This window comes from Oratosquilla oratoria, chromosome 2 (genome assembly GCF_046742065.1).
Source record: "Oratosquilla oratoria isolate Oo_2021 chromosome 2, ASM4674206v1, whole genome shotgun sequence".
In the NCBI taxonomy this organism is placed as follows: domain Eukaryota; kingdom Metazoa; phylum Arthropoda; class Malacostraca; order Stomatopoda; family Squillidae; genus Oratosquilla; species Oratosquilla oratoria.
Window position 1 is genome coordinate 17,422,872 of NC_134778.1, and position 12,961 is coordinate 17,435,832.

The 12,961-nt window shown below is 39.1% G+C and overlaps 1 protein-coding gene across 2 annotated transcripts in view; it reads right to left on the minus strand.

Moving 5' to 3' along the window:
• The window catches only part of LOC143037381 (carboxypeptidase E-like), a 159,026-nt gene that overhangs the window by 78,968 nt on the left and 67,097 nt on the right, over positions 1-12,961 (minus strand). For both annotated transcript variants that reach the window (XM_076205525.1, XM_076205520.1), the window contains exons 8-10: positions 9,365-9,504; positions 4,786-4,927; positions 2,390-2,604 (exon numbers count right to left, since the gene is read on the minus strand). In XM_076205525.1, coding sequence (XP_076061640.1) covers positions 2,390-2,604; positions 4,786-4,927; positions 9,365-9,504 — 497 coding nt within the window. The remainder of the gene's footprint in view (positions 1-2,389; positions 2,605-4,785; positions 4,928-9,364; positions 9,505-12,961) is intronic.

A 12,961-nucleotide genomic window follows, 5' to 3' on the forward strand; every position in this document is an offset into this window, starting at 1 on the left:
ATTATTTCTGCGGCTTTGTCTGTGTTACGATGTGTACATGTGATTGTTATGTCATTTGCGTAGGAAGAGATTTGTATTTCTGAGGTGTTTGGTGTGGGTATATCATGCATGTATAGATTAAATTGTGTGGGGGATAGAACAGAGCCCTGTGGTACTCCATTCTTAATGTTTCTGATGCCGCAACGTCTTCATCATGGGACCACCCCCCAACCCCAAGAGTTGGGGGCCAAACAGCGGTACACATCCCTGGCCACCGGCGCTATACAGGTGGCACCTATCCCCGGGAGGGGCTTCGGTTGCCTGGGTGAGTACCACAATCCTTTCACAACATGCACTGCTTATGTTATCCATGACGTCTTGAATTGTATTCTTTGTAATGTTTACCATTTTTGTGTCCATTTCTTATGTAATTCTTATATTGTATTCCTTGTAATGTTTACCATTTTTATGTCCGTTTCTTAAGTATAATGTGTAACTATTGTTCAGCTATTAAGTGTAATGTCCCAGATGTCCGGCAATTGTTATCATTCGTCTCTTGTTTTTACTGACGCCAGTATTTATTCATATGTATATATTTAATTATGTTATTATTTAGTATAGATATCTGTGTATGTTCTATTGTCTAGGGTGATTTCATGCATACATTTTTTTTCACCCACTTTTGTATACACATTATGGTGTGTGTAGAGTAGATCATCCTTTTGATTTTGTTTTGCCTCAGTCATTCATTTTTCTCATTTGCTCAGTGGGGCCACCTAGTGGTGGTGGCCAAGTGATGTGATGGTATTGTATGTTGTACCATTGTGTACATTATAATTATGTACTGCATTGTAGCATTGTACAGTTGTATATCATACTTGTGAATTATTCAATTGTGTTTGTGTTTTTCCATTGCATAATTGTCATAAATTTTGTTGTTTATTGATTTTATTATTGTCATTGTATCATTTATTTACCATTCTGTAAGGAAAACCAAGCTAATTTTGTATGTTTCACACAAAGCCAATGCTTGGTGTCCAGTTGTTACTCCGTTTCCTTACTGTATGTGTGCATTTGTTATTGTTGTGTTTTGGCACATTTTATAATAAATGTTCATTTGATTCATGTGCTTTTATGCAGCCACCCTATAACAATCAGCCAGTACACCATCACTGTACCTTTCTTCTTCAGGCACTCTGCATGACACCGATCTAACCCAGGTGCCTTACCTGCTCTCATTTTAATAATTTATCATACCTCATCTTTTCTTATTTCTACCCTGTTTTCCTCCTCCATCACTGTAATTTTTTTAGTGCCTCCCACTGTAACCACCATTCCCTCCCTATTCTCCTCCACATTTAGCAACTCCCTAAAATACTATGCCCATCTTCCCCTTACCACAGCCTCATCTGTTATCATCTCTCCATCTGCACCTTTTACCAAACATTAACTACAAAAAGTTGTACAATTACTCGAAACAGGTAGATGTACTAATGTCATTAGCTCTTACCCAATATTACAGTTATACTGCACTGCTATTGTTGGTCAATTCATCAATGTCTGAGAACCCCTTCAAAGACTTTATTTTAGCTAATGTCAGTCTAATTCAACAAACTTAAAGAAAGAGCAATTACAGTGTAATGTCAATAATGAAAAATTACTGCCTTGCATTCCATGAACTGGAAAACTACAACCCTGCAATAGTTAACAATGGTCCCAAAACTCTCCAATTGATCTCATTAAAAAGATACTTTGGGTTGTCTGTGTCACTATCTGATAGGAGGGGGTGTGTCACTATCTGATAGGAGGGGGGAAGGGAACTGCTGACAGTTGTCAGTTTCTCTTAAATAAGAAATTAGAGGGAGTTACACAAAATCAACAGAAAAAGCTATTGAGCCCATACTGGAAACCTAGACCTAATCTCCATATGGGTGCACTTCCAGAGAGAAGTAAAGGTGTACATAGGTTTTGAAAATGGGCAGTTGGGAGATGGTTCCCTCCGACATTCATCATGCACAACTGCCATTAGCAGTTACTTATTTCTGGTCCCATGGTGTTCAAAAAACCCAGATATATACTGCCTTATATCATGTATTGGTGAGATGATACTAATCTCATCTACCTCTTTTATTTTTGTTTTGAAAAATGGATAAACAAGCAATGATTATTGGCTAAGAATTACCTTCATAGAGTTCATAAACTGTGGATGATTTAAATGAGAAAAGAAGTGTTGTTTTCTATGCTAAAATTATTGGTAGCCGCCATACACATATAGTAAAACAACTTTTATAAGTACTTTCTCCTCACAGTGTTTCTCTTTCAGCTTTTTGTATTTCCTTGTCTACATAATCCAACCTGTTTAGGATCCATTGCTGTACATGTTTAGTGTCCTATTAAATACTGTACTCACCATTGGGTCCACGACTTCTGCATTTTGCTGGCTGACTGGCTCAGGGCCAAATCTAGTCTCCTCACCACGTGTCAGGGTAAAATCCCGTCTGGTTGCAGGCTGATATGCTTCATTGTGGACAATCACATTATGTGTAAGAGGTATGTAATCTCTGGCACTTGCTGTTATTCTATATTCTCCAGATGTCAAAATCCTCCAATAGTCACCATCATGTGCTGCAAAAGAGTGGAGGAAGTCTTCACTTCATAGTCAAGAAAACCATTGGTCATATGAAAGCACCAACTCCTCATACAAAAGCTTGCAGTGCACAGCAGTACAAAGGGTATGCTTGTATTTTGTATATATTTATATATAAGGTGCACAATGAGCTTCTGTCTAAAATAGAGACATTAACCCGTTGTGTACGACCGACGTAATATTACGTCACCTAAAAGGTTACCGCTGTGACGATCGACGTAATGATCCGTCGCGTAAGTGGCTTTCATTTGTTGCTATGTAACTTTTGAAATACCCGCCCCCTGAGCTTCTACCGGGTGTCACGTGATAGAGGAGTGATGGATCTTCCCAGGGAAGGAGCCTGATTGAGTTGCCAGTTTCCTAAACTGGTTCAATTTTACGGTAAACATGGAGGATGTATTTTCCGCGCCTCAGAATAAAAAGCCGAACGAGCGACGATTGACGTAATAATCCGTCACGTTTTAAAATACGAAATTAGCAAGAGTTATGACTTGTTTGGGTAAAATATGAATAGTATGGCACATTGGCATGTGTTATACCCACGCACAGTGTCTGCGCGCGCACCCCGACCACCCACGGCGCGACCCACGCACCCTCACCAGTTGACCCCTGACCTCTATTTTGTGCGTACTCGCTCGACCCCATTAGCGAAAATGCCGCGGAAATCACGTGCTATTTTGGACACATCAGCCAAAATTCGGGCTGTTTTAGATGAAAGTGCCCTACTAAGTGACAGTGACACTAGTGGTTCTGGTGATAGTGATTCTGTGGACGATAATTACCGACCCACCGCGCACGCACAGGACATTGTTCAGGGAAGAAATGGAGGAGGATGCATCCTTGTTCCCTGGCATCCACACTATAGAAATGTTTTAGTGTGTAAATGAGTTGATTTAGTCCATAAACAGAATTTTTTTTTCACCTACCCCGTCGTCTCATAGGTTGCTCCCTACCACCAAAATACGCCAAGGTGACTTGTCTATTGATGTTTTTCTTACTATTTAGACCCAAATGAGTTGATTTAGCCCATAAACAGAGAAAAAAAAAATTTTCACCTACCCCGTCGTCTCTGGCGTGACATTTTATTTTACCGCGATCGGCCGCAACGGGTTAACAAAGATGTCAAGCCCCCCAAAGATTGTTAAAGGCACAAGGATTTCTCACACCATGAAAAATATGGATATAATCTCCAAGTTATTGTAAATCAGTTATGTACCCTTTCTTTCTTTCTTTTTTAGGAATGTCCCCTTTTGGGGCTACAGGTAGTAGGACTCCTAATCCCATCCCGTCCCTTTTTTGTCGCCTTTTACGACTCAAGTGGAAATACTTGGTGGCAGTATTCTTTTCCCCCACCACAGGGTAGGTAGGCAAAAAAAGGAAATTAATATTCAGAGAAATGGTACAGGACAGTAACAAGGGGTTGGGGGACAGTATAACGGAGGGACAGTCGTAGTATAAAAGTGTCATAATTTTTCTATGTACACAGCTTTCCTCTATCATAGACAAAATGATGAGTGGCTCTGGTCCATACGGGTGCCCCATATAGACCCTAAAGTATCAACTGTATGCTATTTTGCCACAATAACATGCAGCCAATACCCCAGGAGGTGCCAAGATAGGAGGGAGGGAGGAGGGTGGAGGGGAGTGGAATATATGGGAAATGAAATGGGTGGGAGTGATTTCTATGCCTTTTTTTTTTTTGCTACCCCCCCGTGTAAGGGGGAAAAAGCCTTTGGTATATGTATGTATGTAGTTATGTACCCATTGGAATAAGGTGTGACTGTGCATCAAATGATTTCACTGACTGCAAGTAAAGGAACATGCAAGGATAATCTGTTTTTCTCTTAAGATGTTAATAGTGGAAACAGGAATGTAAACTATGAAAGATTTCTGTGTGAAAAGATGGGAAAAGAATATCTTTATTTGATTGAGACATCCAGGGCCTAATGATGAGACAAAAATATGTACTTTGAAGTAGAGGATAGGGTGTTGATGGGATTTATTGGTGATTGGAAAACCATTCTCTCTGATGTCAGCCTTACAAGACAACCACTAGTTGAAACTCATTGTTAGTTCTTCGCCATTTGCATAGTAAGATTACCACTGGTTCAGACACATCAGTGTAGCATTCCAACACATCAACATAGATCACTACATACCTGTTTCAACATCATGATTGATTTCTTCATTCAGGACGTGTGTGGCATTGATGCGTGTAATATTACGGAGGGTGATTATAGCTTCTGGGATGCCCTTCCCAGTCAGACTGTCTGTCACAATACCCTTGACACCTGTGTGAGCCTGTAACAAGATACAGAAAGGGAGGGGAACATAAGAGTGTGAAGAAGAGGAAGAAGTAATCAATTAATTATCATCTTTACCATCTATGACCCCTTCCAGGAAAGATTCTGGTTTGGTTCACATCTGATGATTCAATCTAGCTTTTTTGAGGCTGGATTCTATACTGAAGGAGTTAACATCTTCAACAGCAATGCACTTTACCTTGTTGCTGATACCAAAAAGTTTTATGCAGTTGCGGGAGCAGTCCACACAATGAAGGGTTGGTTATTTTGATGAAAATCTTTGAGCTACTTACTCTCTACCCAATTTAAGTCTTGCACTGGTTCTTTTGTCATAAGATTTCATGCAGGCATCATAGGGGTAAAAAATAACATGCCATGGCTTTAGCCAGAAATATCACACACTAGTACACCACAAACAGTGCCAGGGCTGCTTGGACAGACAGTCTAGGGAACAACAACAACAACACAAACAGTGATACCCCCCTAAAAAAAATATATATATATATATATATATATATATATATAATATATATATATATATATATATATATAACCTAACTGAAGAAGGGAAAACTCTCCTGATTATTTGTCTTTGACAGTGATGCATTAGATCTATTCTATTTTACTTTAAACATGACAACTTCATTTGGCGGAGAGGGGTATTACCATACTGAAAGTCTTAAAACTATTTCTTTTCATGCCTCAGACACAGTGACACACATTATAGATTTTGTTTTGGTTTGTTCCTGATAATTTGATTATGCTGCAAAAGCATCACTCTCAAAGAATCAAAGATATGATCACCTTTGGCAACCACTCAGCTGAATAAAATTGTCACATATTTACAAGAGCATCAACTTATGAACTCTAGCAGAACTGACTGTTATTTCCAAAGTTGCTTTAACTCCTTCTGTACTGAGTTACATTTATTCTTTTGTTCTGGTTATTGCCAAGTTATTTAATTTTGTGGAATCCCTTGGTAGCAGAGGTTACTCTGTAACTTCTTTAATTTGGGGACACCTTTCAGTGAAGTAACATGCTATGGTTTTGCAAAACAAAATATGAAGTATGCAACTGGGTAGAGTGATTGTAGAAACTGAACAACCCAACACCTTACTCAAATACGCATAAAATTTGTCAGTCTTCAAGTGAAGCACAATTCATAAGTACATCATGGCATTCAAGGGATTAGCCCATTTACTCAAAATGGACAACAACAACAACAATAATAATAATCAATACTTGTTGCCTTGAGTTTCACCAACTAAAAACCTGCAGCCCCTCAGTATGCTGGCAAAAGCCCTTGGGCCCTCCAATAGATGTTTCTAGAAAGATATGTTGGACTGTTGTCTCTTTTATATCAGTGTAAGAATGCTTCTATCTCATCAAGTTAAAGGTTGAGGAAATACAGGTAAAGTTGAGAGGTCTTGAATCAAGTCTTGGGACCAAATATCAGACTAGTAAAACCTACACTTAACAATGCATTCATAACATGGTACCCAACATTCAAGAAAATCTATCTACATACCAAATTTTTCCACCTTATAAGAGAGGTAGCCATGTCAAAAAGCGTAAATCCACTTCCACCCGTTCCACTCCCATACACTATCCTTTCCTCCTCCTCATCTTAGCTCCTCATGGATGACAGGACAAGAAAATAATATATAGCAAAGCACCAAGAATAATAATTGGTTGCACTAATACATATACCAATGGCTTTTTCCCCCTTACAAGGGAGGTGGCCAAAAAACAAAGGCATAAATTCCATTCCATCCCCACATACTCCACTCCCATTCACCCCCGCTTCCCTCCCTCTTATCTTGCCTCCTCCTGGATGACGGGTCAACCCTGCTACTCGCAAACTGCCCTGGGTCAGAGGCATTGTGGCAAGACAGCACATCCACAGAAGGCTGCTTCATTTAATCAATGTCCCCCCCCCTCTCCATCCCCCCATGTAGAAAAAAAGAAGGGGAGAGATCCCTTCAGGTTGTGTCAAAAATATAATTAAAACGTACTCCCTCCCCCCATCCCCCACCCACTCCCTTCCATGCATCTCAATATCATCCATACATAAACATTCTCCACTCATCCCTATCTTCTGTCTTCTCCCTTCCTTTCTCAATAGACATTCCCCTCTTTCCCAATGCCCCTTTTACCCCATCCATCCATCTCATCCTTGGTTGCACCCTCATGTTCACTCCTTCCACCTCTGCCTTCCACACCTTTTTTTACTAATCTTTCTTCACTCATTCTTTCCATGTGTCCAAACCATCCCAATACTCTTTCATCAACCCTATCTCCCAACTCCCTTTCCACCCGTGCTCTCCTCCTCACCACCTCATTTCTCACTCTATCCATCCTAATAACCCCCACCATACTTCTCAGGCATTTCATCTCAAATACATTCAAACTCCTCCTCTCTTCCTCTCTTATGTTCCATGCAATAAAACACCCCCAACAAAACATCTACACTCAGTAATCAAAATCGTTCTCGTGGAGCAGCCCATGAAAACAATAGGCACACAATTCTTTGCAAGATCTCTTGAACCTTCCACCCTTTACCATATCACACGACACAAATACAACCCATTGAATGCAATAACTACTCATACAGCTATGCTAACCTACCTTCAGTAACCACACAATACATCCATACAAAGACATATACACATTTGGACAACAAAAGAACCATTCCACAATAGACCTTCAAATTCTATACTGATGAATCATTAGGCTCCCATAGACATCAGCTATCTGAGACATCACTCCCAAGACAAGGTAGAACTACACTAGCATGGCTGCATTCAGGATATAGCCCTACATTAAAACAGTGCCAACATCTGAATTGGCATGGCAAAAGACTTCAACTGCCCAAGGTGCAAGCAACACACAGTAGACACAGAGTGTCTCATTCCAGACTGCTTTACTTTCACCTGTTATAGACAACACAAAATCTCTTCCCTGAGTGACAAATGGGCCAAACTAGTAGCCATGGCCTGCTACTTGGGGGGTTGCAGTCTTTATAAGAGAGACCTAATGCAGTGGACAGATTGACCAAGTATCAGCCCCTTGGGACTACAATTCCAGATGGAAGCATGGGTATCGGCAGAATTTGAAGAAAGGTAGCAGGGAGAAGATTCACTCTAACATACATATATTCTTCAGGACCACCATTTGCAAGTTCCTGTTGTTAGTCCCCTCAAAGTGAACAAGGTTAATGATTTAATTTTGGTTAACACCAAAGTACCCTCAAAGTGAACAAGGTTAATGATTTAATTTTGGTTAACACCAAAGTCCCCTCAAAGTGAACAAGGTTAATGATTTAATTTTGGTTAACATCAAAGTCCCCTCAAAGTGAACAATGTTAATGATTTAATTTTGGTTTACACCAGATGATTTTATTCAGCTGAGAAGAAACCTATGACCTGAGAGGGCTAACAATTTTAAATGACCCATTTAACTTGAACAGACAAGGTGAAAGCTTTTATTTTGGCTTATGCTTGATAATTTCACTCGCTGAGAGGAACACTATGGTCTAGGAAGGCTCACATTCATGAACCTATTTACCCCAAACATACAACTTTAATGATTTTATTCAGGCTAACATGATTCAAATAAGCATACCAAAGGTCCTTTCAAGTCAATGACAACCAACGCATACTGTATATTCTTGGGAACAATATTGTGCTGAAGACATGGAGTCATAGAGGAGGAGATATTTATGGAGGGTTTGGCTGGAACAAAAGAAGAACTCATCAGCCTGGTGAACAATCTAGATGAAACATCTCCCTGGTATGGAATGGAAATCAACACAGAAGAAAACAAAACTGATGACAAATAACATAGAACTAATAAAAACAAATATCACAGTCAGTGGACAACTACTGGAGATTGAAGCAGTTCAACATAAAGTGATCCATGTCGTGGTAAACACCTAAGCAAGATGCTGTAATGATTTTAATTTATTTTATATTATTTGTTTTTGTTTCGTTATCATTTGTCGGTTTGATTTTCATTTATCATTAGTTATATGTCAATTTATTATTATTTACTATTTACCTGTTTGTTTATTATTTAACTATACCTATGCATTTATTTATGTATTTTATTTGTTATTTACATTATAGTTTTTATTTATTATTTTATTACGATTTATTTTTATTTTTTTTTTTTTTTTGCCTCCGACCTAGATATGGACCAAAAGGTCTCCTGTCGGCATGTTCCGCAAGTAATATGTGAAATAACTGCTCTGTTCTGCTTTCCTCCCCTCCTTGCCAGGACAGACCAACACTAATTCATAACCAACACTCAGTTTCTCAGAGATTTATGGGAGGACCTAAAGGTTGTTGCTGGTTACTGAGGGGATGCAAGTTTCTAATCAGTGAACTCAAATCAAGTTTTTATTAAAAAAAATGCCTTAAGTCCTAGGACCCACCTGCCACAAGTATTCCATCATGGAGTTTTTGTTGTCATTCCAGTAGCCTTCAAGATCAGATGCTGGTGGATACTTGTTGCATCCTACCTCAAGTGTTATCTCCATGGAATTTGAAGCTAAATAATTGAAGTCTTGCATACCTGAAAAGAGCAGGTTTAAGAGTACAGGTTATACATTCATGTGTAGTCACCTTCAGTCACATTCTGCCCTCCCACAAAGATCTAAGTATCTTCCTCTGGAGTGCCTTGTACATTTTCTTTTCATTATCTTCACCATCTAACTAATCTTGGTTTCTATACATAATTTACAATTTATATTTCATTAATAATATCAGGGACCAATGACAGATGTTTCTTAGTGGTGGTCCTGTAAGGCAGATGACAGACTGATCTCCCTGCTGCCTATTTTCAAATCTTTCAACCTCTGGCACTGTCTCCAGACTTGGCTATATCTATCATCTTCAACTGTACTTCCTCCACCTTCTCACAGTAATAAGTAACTGCTTCCCTTCTAGTGTTACGTTCAGTTGGTGACATAAAGACAGTCCCACACAAATACAACACAGACAAAAGTTTATTATTATTATTATTATTATTATTAATAATTATTATTATTATTATTATTATTAGTTTCATTTATTTATTTATTTATTTCATTTTATCTTTTTTTTTTTTTTTTTTCCTAAGAGATCTGTGGAAGGGCTCAAGGACCACTGAACACCCATTATATGACTACAGATTTCCAGTTACTGAAACTCAAAGCAACAATTATCATTACTGGTAATGCCTCCTTGACTTCTCTTTAGGGCTACAGAGAACAAGATGCCTAGTCCTATCTTACGTCCTGTTGTAGTTGCCTTTTACAATCCAAGTGGGGACACTCAGCGTCGGTATTCTTTCTCTACTACCACAGGGTAGGAGACAATTGCTTCTGACCCAGGGCAATGGGCGAGGTGCAGGGATGGCTCATCATCCAGGAGGACCCAGGGTGAGAGGGAGGGAAGGGGGTGGATGGGAGTAGAATGGGTGGGTGTGGAATCATGCCTTTTGACGTAGACTACCTCCCTTTTAAGAGGGAAAAAGCCCTTGGTATATGTATGTATGTTAATGCATCCAGTGGAAATTTGTTCAGATTTTTCTGGAAGATTATCTTTAGGATGTGTAATACAATTTGACAATGAATGTGTCTAAAAGATAAAAATAAAAAATTGCATATAGATGAAGCAATTATTACATGGCTGTAGGTAATCAATAAAGGGAGCTGAAGAAAAGTTACCTTTTCAATGAATAGATACAGCTTCCATAATGAGTCACAACCCTTCAAAGACATTGTACACACCACAATAACCACACGGCATGGAACGCATGTCATGTCGCTCACAAGGATAGACCTGATGCTCCTTTGACAGTGTGACCCTGCTTGACCTGATCTAACCTAATCCAGTTCAATTATGTAATTACACACCATGGGTCACTACCCGCACTGGTATATACATCAGCTCCTGCCACATGTAAAACCAGTTCACTCGTACCTTACAATAAAGGAGACAAACTCACCAAAACCTCTTTCTCTTTTCACAGTAGCATTGCTACAACATCAATTGTTGTAATGTCTATCTACATACCAAAAGGCTTCTTCCCTCACAAAGGAGGTAGCCAGCCATGGTATTAATCCACCCTCCACCCATTCCACACTTATACACATCCATTTGTTTCCCCTCTAAAAAGCATCTTAACTTCTTCTGGAATATAGAATTCACCCTGCCTAAGTCAGAAGCAATGTTGTAATGTAACTTTTCATGTAGTCATATGACTACTGAATATTGATGGTTTTCTGTGAAGTCATGATACAGGAGAAAATGTTAAGGGATCTTTTTTTTTTTATGACTGATTACTCTATGATTATACAGATATCTAATTTTTCATGTGTATGGTAATATGATTGTATTATTCATTGTATTAGGTACCTATGGCCTCCTGCTCATGAAGGGAATGGCCAAATCTAAGCACACACCTACAATGACAGACAAAGATGGCACCAACACTTCCAAAATTTATATACAAACAGATTGTCCCAACCAGAACTACCAACCCTGGAACAAAGAAGAGAAAGAGGAGATCTACTGGCCATTTACAGAATTATAAAAGGCATAGAAGTCCTTAACAGAGAAGATTTATTAAAGTAGGATAAAAGAAAACAAGAGGACATGAAAAGAAACTCAAAAAGGATAGTTATAGAAGAGATCTGAAAAAGAATAGTTTCCCACACAGAGTGGTGGATGTCTGGAGCAAATTGGACGAGACAACAGTGTGTGCAAAAACCATACAAGAATTTAAGAACAAACTAGATGCTGAAAGATACAAAGATGGGTCACTATGAGCATAGCTCCCTTTCCGTATAATACAACTAGGTAAATACTTGTTCAACTCCTTCATTTTAAGCACCTCTGGGATGAAGGGTTATTCTGCCCTTTGCCACAATGCTTGGGTCAAATGTAGTACAGCGAGTTATAGCATGTCTACAGCAGGGCTAGACAGCTAAAGGTGGTTTACCTCCATCACTTCATGATATGGCGATCCCTTCCTCCCCCCTCATCCACCCATCTGTGGAGCCCAAAATGCTATAAAGTATTACTAGTCATAGTTGCCATACTAACCATTCCAACACAGAGATGTATGTATTCTACTGATTTTTATTCAAACTGCATCTTCATCACATTGGTGTGAATCCATATCAGATGCAAAGTGTGACACCAGAGCACTCCTATATGGGTGACCTGATAATGGTGACTCATCTTATCAGATACAAATTAGCTTCTGAGAATGTCTAAATTTACATCAACAAATTAGAACAATGGTTAAGAAAAACTAGAATGGAAGACTCAGACAACAATGGATTGAAGAACCATCCAATAGTAAAATTGAATAGCCAAATCCTTCCACTGGAAAAGAACCCGAAGATTCTGGGCCTTACTTATGATATTCATACTCATTTGTCCTTTAGCCCACATATCAAATATCTGAATATGAAGATCAACAAGAAAAAATATCAAGATCAGCAGTAAGTACAGGTTTTGATCTTTAATCAGTCTATGAACAGTTCTTGTAAAACACACTCAACTGTACTTCCAGTGTTATTATCAACAATCAGGAGAGCAAACGGACACCCTACAAACAATACAAAATAAACCTCTGAGAATAATAACAGGAAACACTAAAACCACCCCATCAGAATGTCTGCATACAGAAACCATAATTCTCCCCACAGAAGATCACATATATGAAAATGATTGGTACACAGCTCTGCATAAGAGCTCTCAACCAAACTCACCTATCTCATTGCATCACACAAATACAGCTAACTGAATGCATCAAAGGAACTACACCAGCAGCCTACACCACACAGCATATTCATGCAGAAGTTCATTCATGCTCAAATTGTGGAGTGAGCACTTCAAGATCAACCACTAGACTTCTTGTTCCCTTAGGCCTCTCCAGATGTTGGCCTTACAGAAAGGCCTCTCCCAAGAGAGACAAAAGCTACATTGGCCCAACTGCACTTGGATCACCAACCAACATTAGAACGGTGCTAACAGTG